The 15033-nt window shown below is 49.3% G+C and overlaps 1 protein-coding gene across 1 annotated transcript; it reads left to right on the forward strand.

Moving 5' to 3' along the window:
• The first annotated feature begins 9152 nt into the window (after nucleotides 1-9152).
• IBA57 (iron-sulfur cluster assembly factor IBA57) lies at nucleotides 9153-14664 on the forward strand. Its single transcript, XM_030445680.1, has 3 exons — nucleotides 9153-9514; nucleotides 11129-11475; nucleotides 12204-14664. Exons 1-3 carry the CDS (start codon nucleotides 9219-9221, stop codon nucleotides 12593-12595), a joined length of 1035 nt encoding a protein of 344 aa, XP_030301540.1. The 5' UTR covers nucleotides 9153-9218; the 3' UTR covers nucleotides 12596-14664.
• The last annotated feature ends 369 nt before the right edge of the window (nucleotides 14665-15033 follow it).

The raw sequence follows: 15033 nt of genomic DNA on the forward strand, positions 1-15033 counted from the left end.
CAGGAAGCTGGGGACATCTTATAGCCAAGGTGCTGAGCTCCAAGCCTCCTGCTAGTGCTGAGGATGTGCTTTGTCAGGGTGGTTTCATCCCATTTCTCTTGCAGAGCTGCAGGGCTGTAGCTTTGTGCCCCTCCAGTAACACACAGACAAAAAATATTCATAGAATAAAAAGAAATGCTCAGCACTGGAAGCACAAGGAACATCTCCTGCCAAATGGTAGAGGCTGAAATTTCCTTTTCTGCCACATCTCAGGCTGATGTTCTCATGATCCCTGAGATGTTCTCATGATGCCCAGGGCTCAGCAGAAGCTCTCACAACCAGAATCTGATTCAGCACCCAGGAGAATCCAAACAGGCAGAGCTTCCAAGAGCAAACCTAACATGAAAGAAGCAGATCCTCCCCAAACACCATCCCTGTGCCAAGCTCTTCCCTCAGGGCCATCCCAGCCACCTGAAGCTGGATTGCAGGTCCCTGTGCCAGTGTTTGTCATCCCTTGGATCTGTGGGACTTCTTGCTGAGCATTTTTCTTTTTGTCCTTGAGAGAGGTCCCTGAAAGCCTTGAGGGCACCTTGCTGCCAGGTGGCCAGGTCTTGGGAACAGGCAGAGAACTTGGGTTTTCAGCTCCTGGGAACTTTGGCTGAGCTGTGTCATGTTGTTAGAGAACAGTGCTGATAGTAAAAGAGAAAAAAAAGAAGTTTAGAAAGAAAGCAAAGCAACTTCCTATGAGGTGTCCAGCTGCAAATATTCAGTATGGTTTTTTGTAACAGTCTGGGGAAGACCTTTGGGTTTGTTTCTGGTCCTGCTGGAGGCATTGGTAAGATGCCTGGAGTGCTGCCTGCTCTGGCTGCTGGAAACCTTCCCCTGGAAAATGGAAAATTTCCTCCAGGAGGAGCAGTGCATCCCCCCCCAGCAGCAACAGGCAGCAAAAACACACATTGGTTACGTGGAGAGATGATTCCTGCCATGAATTTTGCAGAAAAGGTTCAGAAAGTTCACCCCATGGGGCAGACAAACACATCCAACCCTGCTGGGGGGCTTTGTCCCAACCTCTCCTCCTGGGCTGGGGCTGTGCTGGGTGATGCAGGAGGGGCTGATTGCTGCTGGTGATGCTCTCAGGAAGATAAATGGATGCAGGACCCCAGTTTGGGGCTGGTGTGGACATTTGCTCCCTGGTAATCAGAGCAGTCCAGGGCACAAACTTGTCCTGCACATCCTTGGAACTTCTCGGTTACCACCAGCCCTGCATCCCGTGGGAAACAGCTCCTATTTCAAGTCCTGATCCCTAGGGAAGGATGGAAACTCTCGAGGAGAGGGGTGGTTGGATGCTGCCTGAGTTTTTCTGATTCCTTTGAGATGAGCAGCAGTGCCACAGCATCGGATTGGCCTCCTCCTTCCCACACAGTGTTGGGAGGCTCTGCAGGAATTGGGATTTTGGGTTTCTCCTGAAAAAAAAAAACCCACGACACCTCCTTCAGCCCCAGGCAGGGTTGGAGCATTTCCTGGTGACTTGGTTCAGCCCTGGGGACCAGCAGAGTCACCAGCAAGTCACCAAAGGCAGGAACAGGCTTGTGACTCCCTTGCCCTTGCTGGGAAACGCCTCACCCAGGGGTAAGAACAAGGCAGTTTTTAAACCAAAAAAACCACCCAAAACCCCAGAATCTGCTCACAGGGACCAGGCTGACCCATTAAACCCATTTTCTGCAGCAGGACTCAATCCTCCCTGCCAATAGAGCTGCTCAGTGCCTGATGGGAGGAGATCCCTGGGCTCTGTGGGTGCGGGGTCAGAGATGCTCAGAGCAACAGGGTTGGAAAGGATCATGGATCATGGATCTTGGATCTTCTCACCACCTTGCCACCATCAGATGTTTCTTTAATTGCTAACACAAACCCCCCTCACTTCATCCCTTGGCACCTCCTCAGCAGACATGGAGAGCTCCAAGGTCTGCAGAAGCTTTTGGGTGTCTGAAGTCTGTTTTCACCTCCCTCCAGTCTCCTCTAAGTTAAACAACTCCTGTCTCCTGCCTTTCTCCAAGGGCTACTTTTCCATTACAGTATTCCTGGGTGTCTGTGAGCCACCACCAGTTGGTTCTGTCATCCCATCCCAGTGGTCCTTGGGCCACCTTTTCACTTTTCTCTTCATGCACCCATCCAGCACCCTGGTCCTCTCCAAACCCCCATCTTCTGCAGGCAGGAGATTTGTTCTTCCCTGCAGATTTGTGCTTGGACATCCAGGACCTTCCTACCCTCCTCCAGGTGGCCTTTTCCTTATTGTCACAGCACAGACTCAGTGCACCAAGGGAGCTTTTGGTGATCCTGCAGGCCTCCTCTTGGCTGGTGCCAGCAGCACACTGAATACACACACTCTGTTTTCCATAGTCAGAGTCAATAATTGCAATATTGATAAGTGCCAGAGCCAGGGCAGACTCTTGGGTGATCAATACAAGCTCCTGGGTGGGCAGGAAAAGCACTCTCAGAGCCACCCTTCCAGCCAGCCCTGATCATCTGGCAGGCTGGAAACTCTTCCTTCCATAGAGGGCTTTGTGAATGGGAGCTGATTTCTCAGGTTTTCCAAGGATTTTGACAGAAGCACAAAAAGTAAGTTCCCAGCAGGACTGCTCCAGTGTCCTGGGATGCCTGAGAGAGATGGGAACTGCTTGCAAAGTCCCAGCCAGCCTGGAGGACTCCTCTGACCCTGAGACATCCCAGTTCACCCAGATCCCACCTGAGCCACCCAGCAGGAGTCAGGCAGCCCTGGAAATATAAAAGCTTATTATTTCATCCACCAAACTGCTCATTTCCCCCTTTCTTCCTCCACTCCTTGGCCTCTAAAGCCTTTAGGATATTGTGGCTTCCCACTGAGTCACAGGGGTGACCAACACACATCAGCATCTCCATCCTTGGAGGAGGATTCCTTTCAAGGGCAGGAGCAAAAAGTTCCCTTTTATTCTGGCAGATTGGGTTAGAAAAGGCTAAAATCAGAACAACCATCAGCCAAACCCCCATCACAACTGTCACAAACCCTCCAAGGATTTCATTTGGGTGACAGGCATGAAAGAAATTCCAGTAATACAGTGAGTGCTTTGCTTCCTGATTTTTCCTTGGCAGGTCAGGAGTTCTGTGCACACACAAGGCAGGTTTAGCTTTGCAGCTGAACTAAAATGCTGACTTTTTCTTGCTAAACTTGGCTGGATAAAGTGCCCACACTTCTGTTTCTCTTCTTACCATTCAGGGCCAGGAATGCCCCACGGAAAAGCCAGATTACCTTGTTGCTTGTGTTGCATTCCACTGGGAAATACTTGAACTTAACTCAAGGCCATAACCAGTCTGTGCTGTTAGGAAGTTTCTGGGATCTTAATTATTTTTTTTTTTTTGGTCGCTGTTGTTGTTTGGGTTGTTTTTTTTTTATGTACTAACTGTATTTGTACTGGACATTTTTTTTTTTTTTGGAGTCTGAGGTGGAACCTGTGAGTGTTTTTCAGTGTAAATGTTACATCTGGACTGCAGTTAGAATATAAAACACTGGTCAAAAGAGGGTGATGCATCAGTCCAGCTCTTCAACTGGTTATTCCACAGCCATTACTAATAAAATGGAATAAAACTTACATTTTGTTACCATATATAAAGCGTGTGCTGTTTCCCTGAGAAGTTCCTGAGATGAAATTCTTCTCTATCTTGTGTTTGCCTCTTTTAGCCATGCTAAGAGCTCCGTTTTCCCAGACCTGGCTATGAATCACTGCAAAATATTTTTGCCTTAAGAAGCAGTTGACCTTCCAGTTGTTTGGGATGTGTTGTCTCCCGGATGAGTCACTGCCTCCAGTTCCTTCAGGCACGGAGCTGAAGCTTCTGAGGGAAATCTTCAGCCTCAGGAGCAGGAAATCTGTGCAAAATCTGGGAGGAACTGATGATTCAAATCAGCAAATGATGGGAAAGCACTTGGGATAAAAACCCACCTCAGTCATTGCTCCTCCCATCACAGGCATGGTCACACATGATCCCAGAGCCTTCAGGAAATAATTTAAGGACAGAACCAAGTTTTTCTCTGTTTCTCTGGGAGATGTGGTATCTTTACATCTTCTTTGGCACCAGCAGGACCAACTTCCACCACGGATCCTCTTGAGAAGCCCACAAGGAAGGTCAGAAGTCAGAAGGATTTTGGCCCTGTAGGTCACCTCCTTTGCAGTGCTAAAAAGAAATACCCACAAGAAAGAAAAAAATTTTACTAAAAACCAAGGTGGGCTTCAAAGTAGCAAGGTCTGAGGGAGGAGGTGAACTCATCCATGCTGCTGGGTTGGTCCCAGACTTCATCAGATGTAGATGATCACCCATGGATGGCTGAGCTGGTGCTGGCTACAGTCATAGAATCACAGAATAATTCAGGGTAGAAGGGGCCTCAAGAGGTCACCCAGTCCAACCCCTGGGACACCCTCCCCCAGATCAGGGTGCTCAGAGCCTCACCTGGAACATCTCAACCACCTTACTGGGCAGCCTTAGCCAGGAACAAACCTGATGGTGTGTCTTCCTCACGAGCAGCCTTCATCCCTCCCCGCCATCCTCCATCCCTCCCTGTCATCCATCCATCCATCCATCCATGCATCCATGCATCCATGCCTCCCTGCCATGCTCCATCCCTGCCATCCATCCATCCATCCATCCCTCCCTGCCATCCATCCCTCCCTCCCTTCCATGCTTCCATCCTTCTATCCTTCCATCCATCCATTTATCCATCCATCCATCCATCCATCCATCCATCCATCCATCCATCCATCTATCCCTTCCTGCCAACCATCCATCCATCATAGAATCATAGAATCATAGAACTGGCTGGGTTGGAAGGGACTTCAGAGATCATCAAGTCCAACCCTTGATCCACTACTGCTGCAGTTCCCAGCCCATGGCACTCAGTGCCACATCCAGGCTCTTTTGAAATATCTCCAGACACGGAGAATCCACTACTTCCCTGGGCAGCCCATTCCAATGCCTGATCACCCTCTCCAGAAAGAAATTCTTTCTCATCTCCAACCTAAACCTCCCCTGGCACAACTTGAGACCCTGCCCTCTTGTCTTGCTGAGAGTTGCCTGGGAAAAGAGACCAACCCCCAAAATTAATTAATTTCTTGGAAAGCTCTGGGAATCACCTGGTGCTTCCAAAGAGGTTTGAGGTCCCGAATTTTTAGGTAAAACAGTGAGGAACTTTGAGGTAAAGCAGTCAGGGTTCCTCCAGACTCAGCACTGAGGACTTTGACCATTGAATGGACTTTGACCATTGAAGACTTTGGCCAGGCTGGGGCTTTCCTCAAACCATCCCCCGGGGCAGTTTAATCCACTGAACTATTTTCTGACCACTGGAATGTTTAAATCTTACTTTAATGGCAGCATAACTTAAAGAAAAGAAAATCCAGAGGGAAAAAAAAAAAGGATAAAAGCTGTAGGAAGTGGGAAAAAAAAATTATATATGGTATATGATATATGATATATAATATATGATATATAATATATAATACATAATAGATAATAGATAATTATATATTAATAGATAATAGATAATAGATAATAGATAATAGATAATAGATAATAATAGATAACAGATGACAGATAACAGATAATATAATAAATAGTTATAATTATTATAAAATAATATAATATAATATTAATATTATTATTATTAATAATAATAATATGGGATGCCATTAATATTGGATGGGGTGCCATCAATAATAATAATAATTATTATTATATATAATGTATAATATATTATTATATTATTATATATCATATATTATTAGAATTATATTATATATTATATATTATATATTATATATTATATATTATTATTAAATATATATTATCTATATAATTGTATATAATATATAATTAAAACTATTATTAATAATAATAATTTTCTTCTTCTTCTTCTTCTTCTTCTTCTTCTTCTTATTATTATTATTATTATTATTATTATTATTATTATTATTAATAATTCTTTCAAAGGCTCAGATTGGCTTCCTGGTTCGTTTCCATTTTCACTTCCTGGGTGCCACCCTTTCAGATTTATTTGCTCTGGGGTTTGAGAGGTTTGAGGTTCTGACGGACACGGGTGTCTCTTGGTTTGTCCTAATTCTTTTCGGCAGGGTTGGTGTGGGCTCAGCCCCGTCCTTGCGGAGCTGCCCGGGTGGCACCAAGGGGCAGAGCGGCCCCAAAGCCGAGGGCAGAGCTGGGAAGGAGCAATCCCCAAGGGCAGCGCTGACTCCCGGCCCTTCCTGGAGCTCTGGGCGGAATTCCAGGGAAATGAGTGAGCTCCCAGCGCTGCCCCAGCCCTCCCGAGGTCACTGCCCGCTCTGCTAAGGACAGGTTTAAAAGGCAAAGAGAGCGGCACCTGCAGCTCCAGGATTTTACTGTCCATGGGGTGCTGCTTGGTAGGAATTCCCGTTGCCAAATGCTGTCATTTACTCTAAAAACACAGGTTGTCTTTTATTTTTCTTTCTTTCTTTTTCCTCCTTCTCCTCTTCTCTCTCCTCTCTTCTCTCTTCTCTTCTCTTCTCTTCTCTTCTCTTCTCTTCTCTTCTCTTCTCTTCTCTTCTCTTCTCTTCTCTTCTCTTCTCTTCTCTTCTCTTCTCTTCTCTTCTCTTCTCTTCTCTTCTCTTCTCTTCTCTTCTCTTCTCTTCTCCTCTTCTCTTCTCTTCTCTTTTCTCTTCTCTCCTCCCCCTTCCCCCTTTTTCCTCTCCTCTCTCTCCTCTCCGTCTTTCCTTTCCTTTCCTTTCCTTTCCTTTCCTTTCCTTTCCTTTCCTTTCCTTTCCTTTCCTTTTCCTTTCCTTTCCTTTCCTTTCCTTTCCTTTCCTTTCCTTTCCTTTCCTTCCTTTCCTTTCCTTTCCTTTCCTTTCCTTCCTTTCCTTCCTTCCTTTCCCCTTCCCCTTCCCCTTCCCCTTCCCCTTCCCCTTCCCTTCCCCTTCCCCTTCCCCTTCCCTTCCCCTTCCCCTTCCCTTCCCCTTCCCTTCCCCTTCCCTTCCCTTCCCCTTCCCCTTCCCCTTCCCTTCCCTTCCCTTCCCCTTCCCCTTCCCTTCCCTTCCCCTTCCCCTTCCCTTCCCCTTCCCCTTCCCTTCCCCTTCCCTTCCCTTTCCCTTTCCCTTTCCCTTTCCCTTTCCCTTTCCCTTTCCCTTTCCCCTTCCCTTCCCTTCCCTTCCCTTCCCTTCCCTTCCCTCCTAACTGAGGACTGGGACAGCTGTTGGGTCCTACAGAGACAGAAGTAACAGTTTTAAAATAAAAGTGGAAAAAACCCACCCCAACACATCTGGGAGCAGCAGTGTTTTCCAGCTTTCTAGCTCCGTGTTCCTGGAGGACACTGAGGATGTTCCCCATCTGGGTTCAGGGCGTGGGCTCAGTGGGTGGGTTCATGGGGTGGGTGCAATGGGGTCGGTGCCATGGGTGGGTTTAATGGCTGGGTTCATGGGGTGGGATCAATGGGTGGGTGCCATGGGGTGTGGGTACCATGGGGTGGGCTCAGTGGGTGGGTTCAGTGGGTGTGTACCATGGGGTGGGTTTATAGGGTGGGTGCCATAGGGTGGATACCATGGTGTAGGTTCATGGAGTGGGTTAATGGGGTGGTTACCATGGGGTGGGTGGGTTCATGGGGTGGGTGCCATGCAGTGGGTTAATGGGGTGGGTTCAGGGCGTGGGCTCAGTGGGTGGGTGCAGTGGATGGGTTCGTGGGGTGGGTGCAGGGGGTGGGTACCATAGGGTGGGTGCCATGGGGTGAGTGCCATGGAGTGAGTTCAGGGCATGGGCTCAGTGGGTGGGTTCATGGTGTGGGTGCAGTGGATAGGTTCATGGGGTGGGGGCCATGGGGTGGGCGCCATGGGGTGGGTTTTTAGGGTGGGTTCATGGGGTGGGCGCAATGGGGTGGGCTCAGTGGGTGGGTACCATGGGGTGGGTTAATGAGGTTCAGTGGGCGGGCTCAGTGGGTGGGTGCAGTGGATAGGTTCATGGGGTGGGCGCCATGGGGTGGGGGCCATGGCGTGGGTGCTATGGGGTGGGTTCATAGGGTGGGTTAAGGACATGGGCTCAGTGGCTGGGTTCCTGGGGTGGGTGCAGTGGATGGGTTCATGGGGTGGGCACCATGGGGTGGGTGCCATGGGGTGGGCTCAGTGGGTGGTTACCATGGGTTGGGTTCAGTGGGTGGGTTCAGTGGGTGGGTACCATGGGGTGGGTGCCATGGGGGCGGTTAATGGGGTGGGTTCAGGGCATGGGCTCAGTGGGCGGGTTGACGGGGTGGGCGCAATGGGGTGGGCTCAGTGGGTGGTTACCATGGGGTGGGTTAATGGGGTGGGTTCAGTGGGTGGGCTCAGTGGGTGGGTGCAGTGGATGGGTTCCTGGGGTGGGTGCCATGCGGTGGGTTCCTGGGGTGGGTGCCATGGGGTGGGTTCATGGGGTGGGTTCATGGGGTGAGTTCATAGGGTGGGTTCATAGGGTGGGTTCATAGGGTGGGTTCCTGGGGTGGGTTCCTGGGGTGGGTTCATGGGGTGGGTTCATAGGGTGGGTTCCTGGGGTGGGTGCCATGCGGTGGGTTCATGGGGTGGGTGCCATGGGGTGCGTTCATAGGGTGGGTTCAAGGGGTGGGTTCATGGGGTGGGTTCATGGGGTGGGTTCATAGGGTGGGTTCATAGGGTGGGTTCATGGCGTGGGTTCCTGGGGTGGGTTCCTGGGGTGGGTGCCATGGGGTGGGTGCCATGGGGTGGGTTCATGGGGTGGGTTCATAGTGTGGGTTCATGGGGTGGGTTCATGGGGTGGGTTCATAGGGTGGGTTCATAGGGTGGGTTCATGGGGTGGGTTCATGGGGTGGGTTCCTGGGGTGGGTGCCATGGGGTGGGTGCCATGGGGTGGGTTCATGGGGTGGGTTCATAGTGTGGGTTCATGGGGTGGGTTCATGGGGTGGGTTCATAGTGTGGGTTCCTGGGGTGGGTTCATGGGGTGGGTTCATAGGGTGGGTTCATGGGGTGGGTGCCATGGGGTGGGTTCATAGGGTGGGTTCATGGGGTGGTCGCTCCCCCTCAGCCCCCTCCCTCTCCTCCCCCTCCCCTCCCCCGATCGCTGCCGTGGGGAAAGGGGCGGAGCCGCCGGCGCCCCCTCCCGGCCGGTAGGTGTCGCTGTCCCCGCCGACACACACAAGATGGCGGCGGCGGCGGCGGCAGCAGCGAGCGGCAGCACCTCCTGACAGCGCCGCCGCCATGTTGGTGAGGGCGGTAGCAGCGGCGGTAACGACAACAACGACCCTGCCCTTGCCCGGGCTACGGCGGCTGTGTCGGGGCGGGAGCAGCGGTTCGGCCGCCTGCTTCCCGGTGAGGCGGGCGGTGCTGGAGGTGCGGGGGGCCGAGGCCGCCGTTTTCCTGCAGGGCCTGCTCACCAATGACGTCACGCGGCTGCTGCCCGGGGACGCCGCCTCCGCACCGGCCCCGCCGCGGGCGCTCTATGCGCATGCGCTGAATGTGCAGGGCCGCTGTCTCTATGACGTCATCGCTTACAGGTGAGTCCAAGAGGAGGGGGGGGGGGACGGGCGAGACCACAGGGGAGGAGGGAGGGGGGATTGGGGGGGGTTGTTGCCATGGAAACGGGCTTGGCGGGCTCCTGGGTGTGCGAGGCGTTCCTGTCAGCGGCCGCGCCGCGCTGTGAATGAGGCAGAAAAGTAGAGGAATATATAATTTATTTTTATTTTATTTTTATTTCTTTTTGTTGGAAAAGAGCTTTTATAGAATCATAGAATTTTCAGGGTTGGAAGGGGTCTTTAAGATAATCTCCTTGCAACTCCCCTGCCATGGGCAGGGACACTTCCCACCATCCCAGGTTGCTCAGAGCATCATCCAGCCTGATCTTAAAAACTTCCAGGGATGGATGGGGCTTCCACCACCTCTCTGGGCAACCTGTGCCAGGGTCTCACCACCCTCATGGGGAAGAACTTCTTCCTAACTTTCAATCTAAATCTCCCCTCCTCTAGTTTGAAACCATTCCTTCATGTCCTATCACTCCCTGACATCCTAAAAAGCCCCTCCCCAGCTTTCTTGTAGGCAAAGATAATGGAGTCCAACTCCTCACCCAGCACTGCCAAGGCCACCACTCCCCTGTGTCCCTCAGCATCACATCCCCAGGGCTTGGAAACTCCTCCAGGGATGATGGGGATTCATCCATGGAGTCCCTGAGAGCCCTTTCCAGGGAGAAATTGTTCCCCAGCTCCAACCTAAACCTCCCCTGGCACAACTTGAGGCCAAAAGTTCCTCTTGTCCCATCACTTCTTCCTTGGGAGCAGAGCCCAAACCCCCCCTTGGCTCCAACCTCCTCTCAGGGGGTTGCAGAGAGCCAGAAGGTCTCCCCTCAGCCTCCTCTGCTCCAGGATCAACACCCCCAGCTCCCTCAGCTGCTCCTGATTTCTGCTCCAGACCCTTCCCCAGCTCCATTCCCTTCTCTGGACACTCTCCAGCCCCTCAATGTCCTTGTCCTGAGGGGCCCAAAACAAAACACAGGATTTGAGGTGCAGCCTCACCAGTGCTGAAATGGCAGAAAATCATAATGATAATATTTTTAAAGTGGCCCTCGGGGTGGATATGGGCCATACCTGAGACAAACATCCAGTTCAACCCCTCTGCCAAAGCAGGATCCCCCAGGGCAGGGCACACAGAACACATCCAGGTGGGTTTGGAAGCCCTCCAGAGAAGGAGACTCCAGAACCATTCTGGGCAGCCTGGGCCAGGGCTCCCTCACCCTCACAGCCAAGAAGTTTCTCCTCATTTTAAGCTGGACCTTCTTATGTTTTCATTTCAACCCATTATTCTTTGCCCTGTCACTGGGCACCACTGAAAAGGGATTGGACTCTTCCTCTTGCCCCCCACCCCTCAGATATTTATAGACATTTAATAGATTCCCCTCTCAAAGATAAACAGCCCCAGGTCTCAGTCTTTCAGGTGGCTGAAAAAGTTAAGGTCTGTCCCTAGAGGGGAGTGAGTTCTGCTCTTGTGTGCACCATCAGTTTTTAGTGAAATTCCTCAGATCTCTAGATCCTCACCAGGATCAAGATAAAAATGTGTTGGCTTCCATTGCTGCAGGAGTTTGGTTTTTTTCTGACCTCAGAGGTGTTGCTTTTTTTTAGGCTTCACGAGAGGGCAGATGAAGAGCCACACATCCTGCTGGAGTGTGACAGCGGTGTGCTGGATGCCATACAAAAACATCTGAAGCTCTACAAGATCCGGAGGAAAGTAAACATTGCCCCTTGCCTTGACCTCTCTTTGTGGGCTGTCATCCCCGGGGAGCAGGCTGGAGACATTGCTGGTTCTCTCAGTAAATGTGCAGACCAAGCACTGATCTTAACTCCTGACCCCAGAACAGAAATCATGGGCTGGAGACTGATAACAAGGAAAGGAGCAAATCTCTCAGAGATTATCCCTGGGAGTCATATTGGAAATATTCAGGATTATCACAGGCATAGGTATAAGCAAGGTAAAGCCACATCTTCTTCTTATACTTGTTGTGGATTTTGGAAAGTTTATTTATGTGTTCATGCACTTCAGTCTTATTATCAGTGTCCATATGGTGATATAAGATAGAAGAATAAATTATAAATTATTGGAATGTCTGAGTGTGTATAACCTGTTAAAAAGCACAGGTGTTTTTTGCTTCTTTGAGGGTAAAAATAATCTGGTATTTATCATTCTGTCTGCTGGCAGAATCAATATTTAGGTACAGTTTCCTATTACTCAGATTATAGGGCAGTGGGTCAGGAATGGTTACAGCAAAAGAAAACAAGAATTGTTCATTTTCTTAGAGAGAAACTTCTGTGGTCTGAGTCACTTTGATTTCTGGGGGATTACACACAGTCTGTTTTCCTTGTTGCTAAGGAAGGAAGAGGAAACACCCTAATGTCCTAAAAATGTCTTGACTAGATTTGCAGAGTTAAGTCAGAGGCCAAGGGTGGATGATTTGATCTGAGAGGGGTCTCAACCTTGTGCCTGCTCCCAAATCCATTGTTTTTACCTTGTCCATGCACACAGTGGGATTAAATTAATTTTCATCCTGGAAGAGGATGGTCCTCTGCTTAAACCTGAGTCTGTCTGGTTTGGAAAAGCACCTTGGTCATGAGTCAAACCATACTGAGAGGAATATTCAGGAAATCTTAAACAGTGAAGATCCTAACACATTTACCTGTCGGTTTTATGTTGTTTTCCTAGGAATTCCTGAAGGTGTGAAAGATCTCCCTCCTGGAGTAGCCCTCCCCTTGGAATCCAACCTGGCCTTCATGAATGGCATCAGCTTTACCAAAGGCTGCTACATTGGGCAGGAGCTGACAGCCAGGACACACCACATGGGTGTCATCCGTAAACGTCTGCTGCCAGTCCATTTCCCAGCTCCTCTTCCCAAGGACAGCATTCCCGAGGGTGCTGAGATCTTAACTGAATCTGGAAAGTCAGCTGGAAAGTTCCGGGCTGGAGAAGGTGAACTTGGTCTGGCTTTGCTGAGGTTAGCTAATATCACTGAACCACTCTGCCTAAATATAGCAGGTGATAAAGTGAAGCTGACTGCAAGCACACCCGAGTGGTGGCCAAAAAATGCCAGTAAATAAATGAGGAACCACTGGCACTTTTGCCTTATTAAGGATCTATTTTGTGTGATGATGTTGAGGAGGAGACTCTTGCCTTCAGCTGCTGGTTGTGGTGTCTGATGGGCTGGGGGTGTTACAGGCTTCTTTGTGACTGCAACAGCAGGAACAGCGGTGGAGATCCAGGAGGATGATCTAAGCCTGGAGAGAGCTGCACTGCAGGGATGTGCACCTTTTCCTGAGGGAAATTCCCAGGATTTATTTCAGAAGAGGCTCTGTGTCGGGTGGGGTGTGTGTTTGGATTGAAGGAATGGGAGCAGGAGGTTCCCTGTCGTGTGCACTGAATATTTCTGTTCAGAATAACCATTCTGTGGTATTGGAATGTGGTTTTTTTGGTTTTTTGCTATTTTTTGTGTGGTTTGTTTTGTTTTGGTTTGGTTTGGTTTTGGTTTTTTTAATGGTAATTTTTAATGCTCATCCTCTGCATAGGACATACCCAGGCTTGAAGTGTTCACTGCAATTTGCATCGAGCTTCTTAAACTTGCTCCTTTTTCCCCCACCACTCTGAGTGCTCATTGTGTTCAGGAAGAGGAATTCCCTGTAATACCACACTTCAGACCTTATTTTAATAAGCATTCCCTGGTGGGAAAACTCTCCAACATCCCAGTCTCCTGGCTCAGCATCCACAGAGGGAGCACAGCCAGCTTCTCTGCCACTCCTGACCTCGGTCATGCATTCTTCCATCCCTCAAGTGATCCTTTCAGAGAGGAAAGGGTTATTTTGCAGAAAGAGAAGTGCACGATTTCGTGCCCTGAGGGTGGCTGTTGTGTTGACTTTCTGATACTTGTCAGAATGATCTCTTACCAGAAGCACTTTCCCTCCAGTTGCCAACAACAGTTGAAGGGTGGATTTTATGTATTTTTTTAATTATTACTATTTTTTTGGCACCAACATCTTTGCTGTGTCATCTTGTAGAAAATTCCTCTGTGTTTTCCCGAAGCTTTTGGCAGGGGTTACCTCAATCCTTCCACAGAGGTGGTGAAGGGACAGCACCTCCAGATCTCAGACCTTTTGCTCCTTAAGCTGCAGTCCCTGGAGAAGGGGTTAAGTCTGCACTTGGCTTATCCTGCTGTTCATGAGGGAGGATTTTCACCACATTCCTCTCTCTCTCTGCTCCCTCAGCTTGTTCTCAGAGCTCTGTACCCTTCCTACAAAAACCCATCCTGGCTCCATCCCTAAGCTGCCGATCCCTCCATCCACCACCCCCTGGGGGGGTTTCAGAGCAGCCCAATACTTCAGCTTTTCTTCCACTGCTATTTTGTGGCTCTTGCTGCTATTCTATCTTCACGCTTTTTCTTGCTCCTGGCGTGTTTTTATTTGCACCCCCAAGGCCATCCAGCTGAGTTCCTCCTCACCCTGTCAGCCTGCAGCATTTTACATGGATTTTTGTGTTGAGATAAATCCATCGCACCCCTGCTCTTGAAAGGATGTGAGATGAACCGGTTAGATCTCGTTCTGACAAAAAAAAAAACCCAAAACAACCAACCTCTGGCATTAATATTTGTAACAAAAAACGTCCAAAGCACGTTCTGCTACTGTTTCAGTGTCGCTGTTGCTGTGAAATGAATTTATCTGTGAAAAATGCTCAGGTTGGTTAAAATGCTTTATGCTTGCTGCAAAATAAGCTTGTGGAATAAGTCATTAAAAGTTTCTTGTATCAGTAACTTAAATGTGACTTGTCTGAAAGAGATGCTGCTCTTTATTTACCATGCTTGAAGATGCTCAACAGAACACTTTTTTTCCAGACAGCTCCCTAGCAAGAAACTCATCTTACACTGTTTGTCACCTCCTGTGTCAGGTTGGAGATCACTAATGAAGTCTTTCTGCTGGAAAAAAAATAAATGAAACTGCAGTGCTTTGCCCTTTCTGGATCCTCCAAATGTGACAAAGGCAGAACTGTGCTGCCTGTGTTGGTGCTGCTTTTCCAGAAGCAGCTTTTCCTCTGCCACCCATTGTGCAAAGTCTCCTCAGAACAATTATATTGTACTGGTAGGCACACAGCCTGAATAAACACATTTCTTCTGTTTGAGGAAGCAATACATCTTTTTTTTTTTTAGGCTCACACACATTCCTTTTGTCTTCCCAACGTTATGTGAAAGGCTTTTTCTGTTGCCAGCAGCTGCAGGTTACAAATGCGGGTGCTTAGACACAAAGTACACACTCACAGGTTGATTTTTCAGATCATTTCTGGAACAAGGATGTGGCAGAAGTTGGAGAAGGCAGCCCCAATCCATGCTGCCTTGTGTTTCCCTTCTTCACAGCCTGCTCTATCTTTAAGGGCTGTTGTTGGGTGAGCTGGGGCTGGAGGGCCAGGCTCTTGGGTTGTTTTTTTCAGGGTGTTTGGACCCATGACAGAACAAATCCCCTTCAGCCAAGCTAGGACAGAATGAAGCGCAGTGGGG

This window comes from Calypte anna, chromosome 2 (assembly GCF_003957555.1).
Source record: "Calypte anna isolate BGI_N300 chromosome 2, bCalAnn1_v1.p, whole genome shotgun sequence".
Lineage (NCBI taxonomy): Eukaryota > Metazoa > Chordata > Aves > Apodiformes > Trochilidae > Calypte > Calypte anna.

What these genes read in the sequence shown, in the direction of transcription:
- IBA57 (XM_030445680.1), top strand. Translation starts at nt 9,219, where the DNA reads ATGTTGGTGAGGGCGGTAGCAGCGGCGGTAACGACAACAACGACCCTG. An exon ending in TATGACGTCATCGCTTACAG is followed by an intron (nt 9,515 to 11,128) that starts GTGAGTCCAAGA and finishes GCTTTTTTTTAG; the next exon opens with GCTTCACGAGAGGGCAGATG. An exon ending in CAGGCATAGGTATAAGCAAG is followed by an intron (nt 11,476 to 12,203) that starts GTAAAGCCACAT and finishes TTGTTTTCCTAG; the next exon opens with GAATTCCTGAAGGTGTGAAA.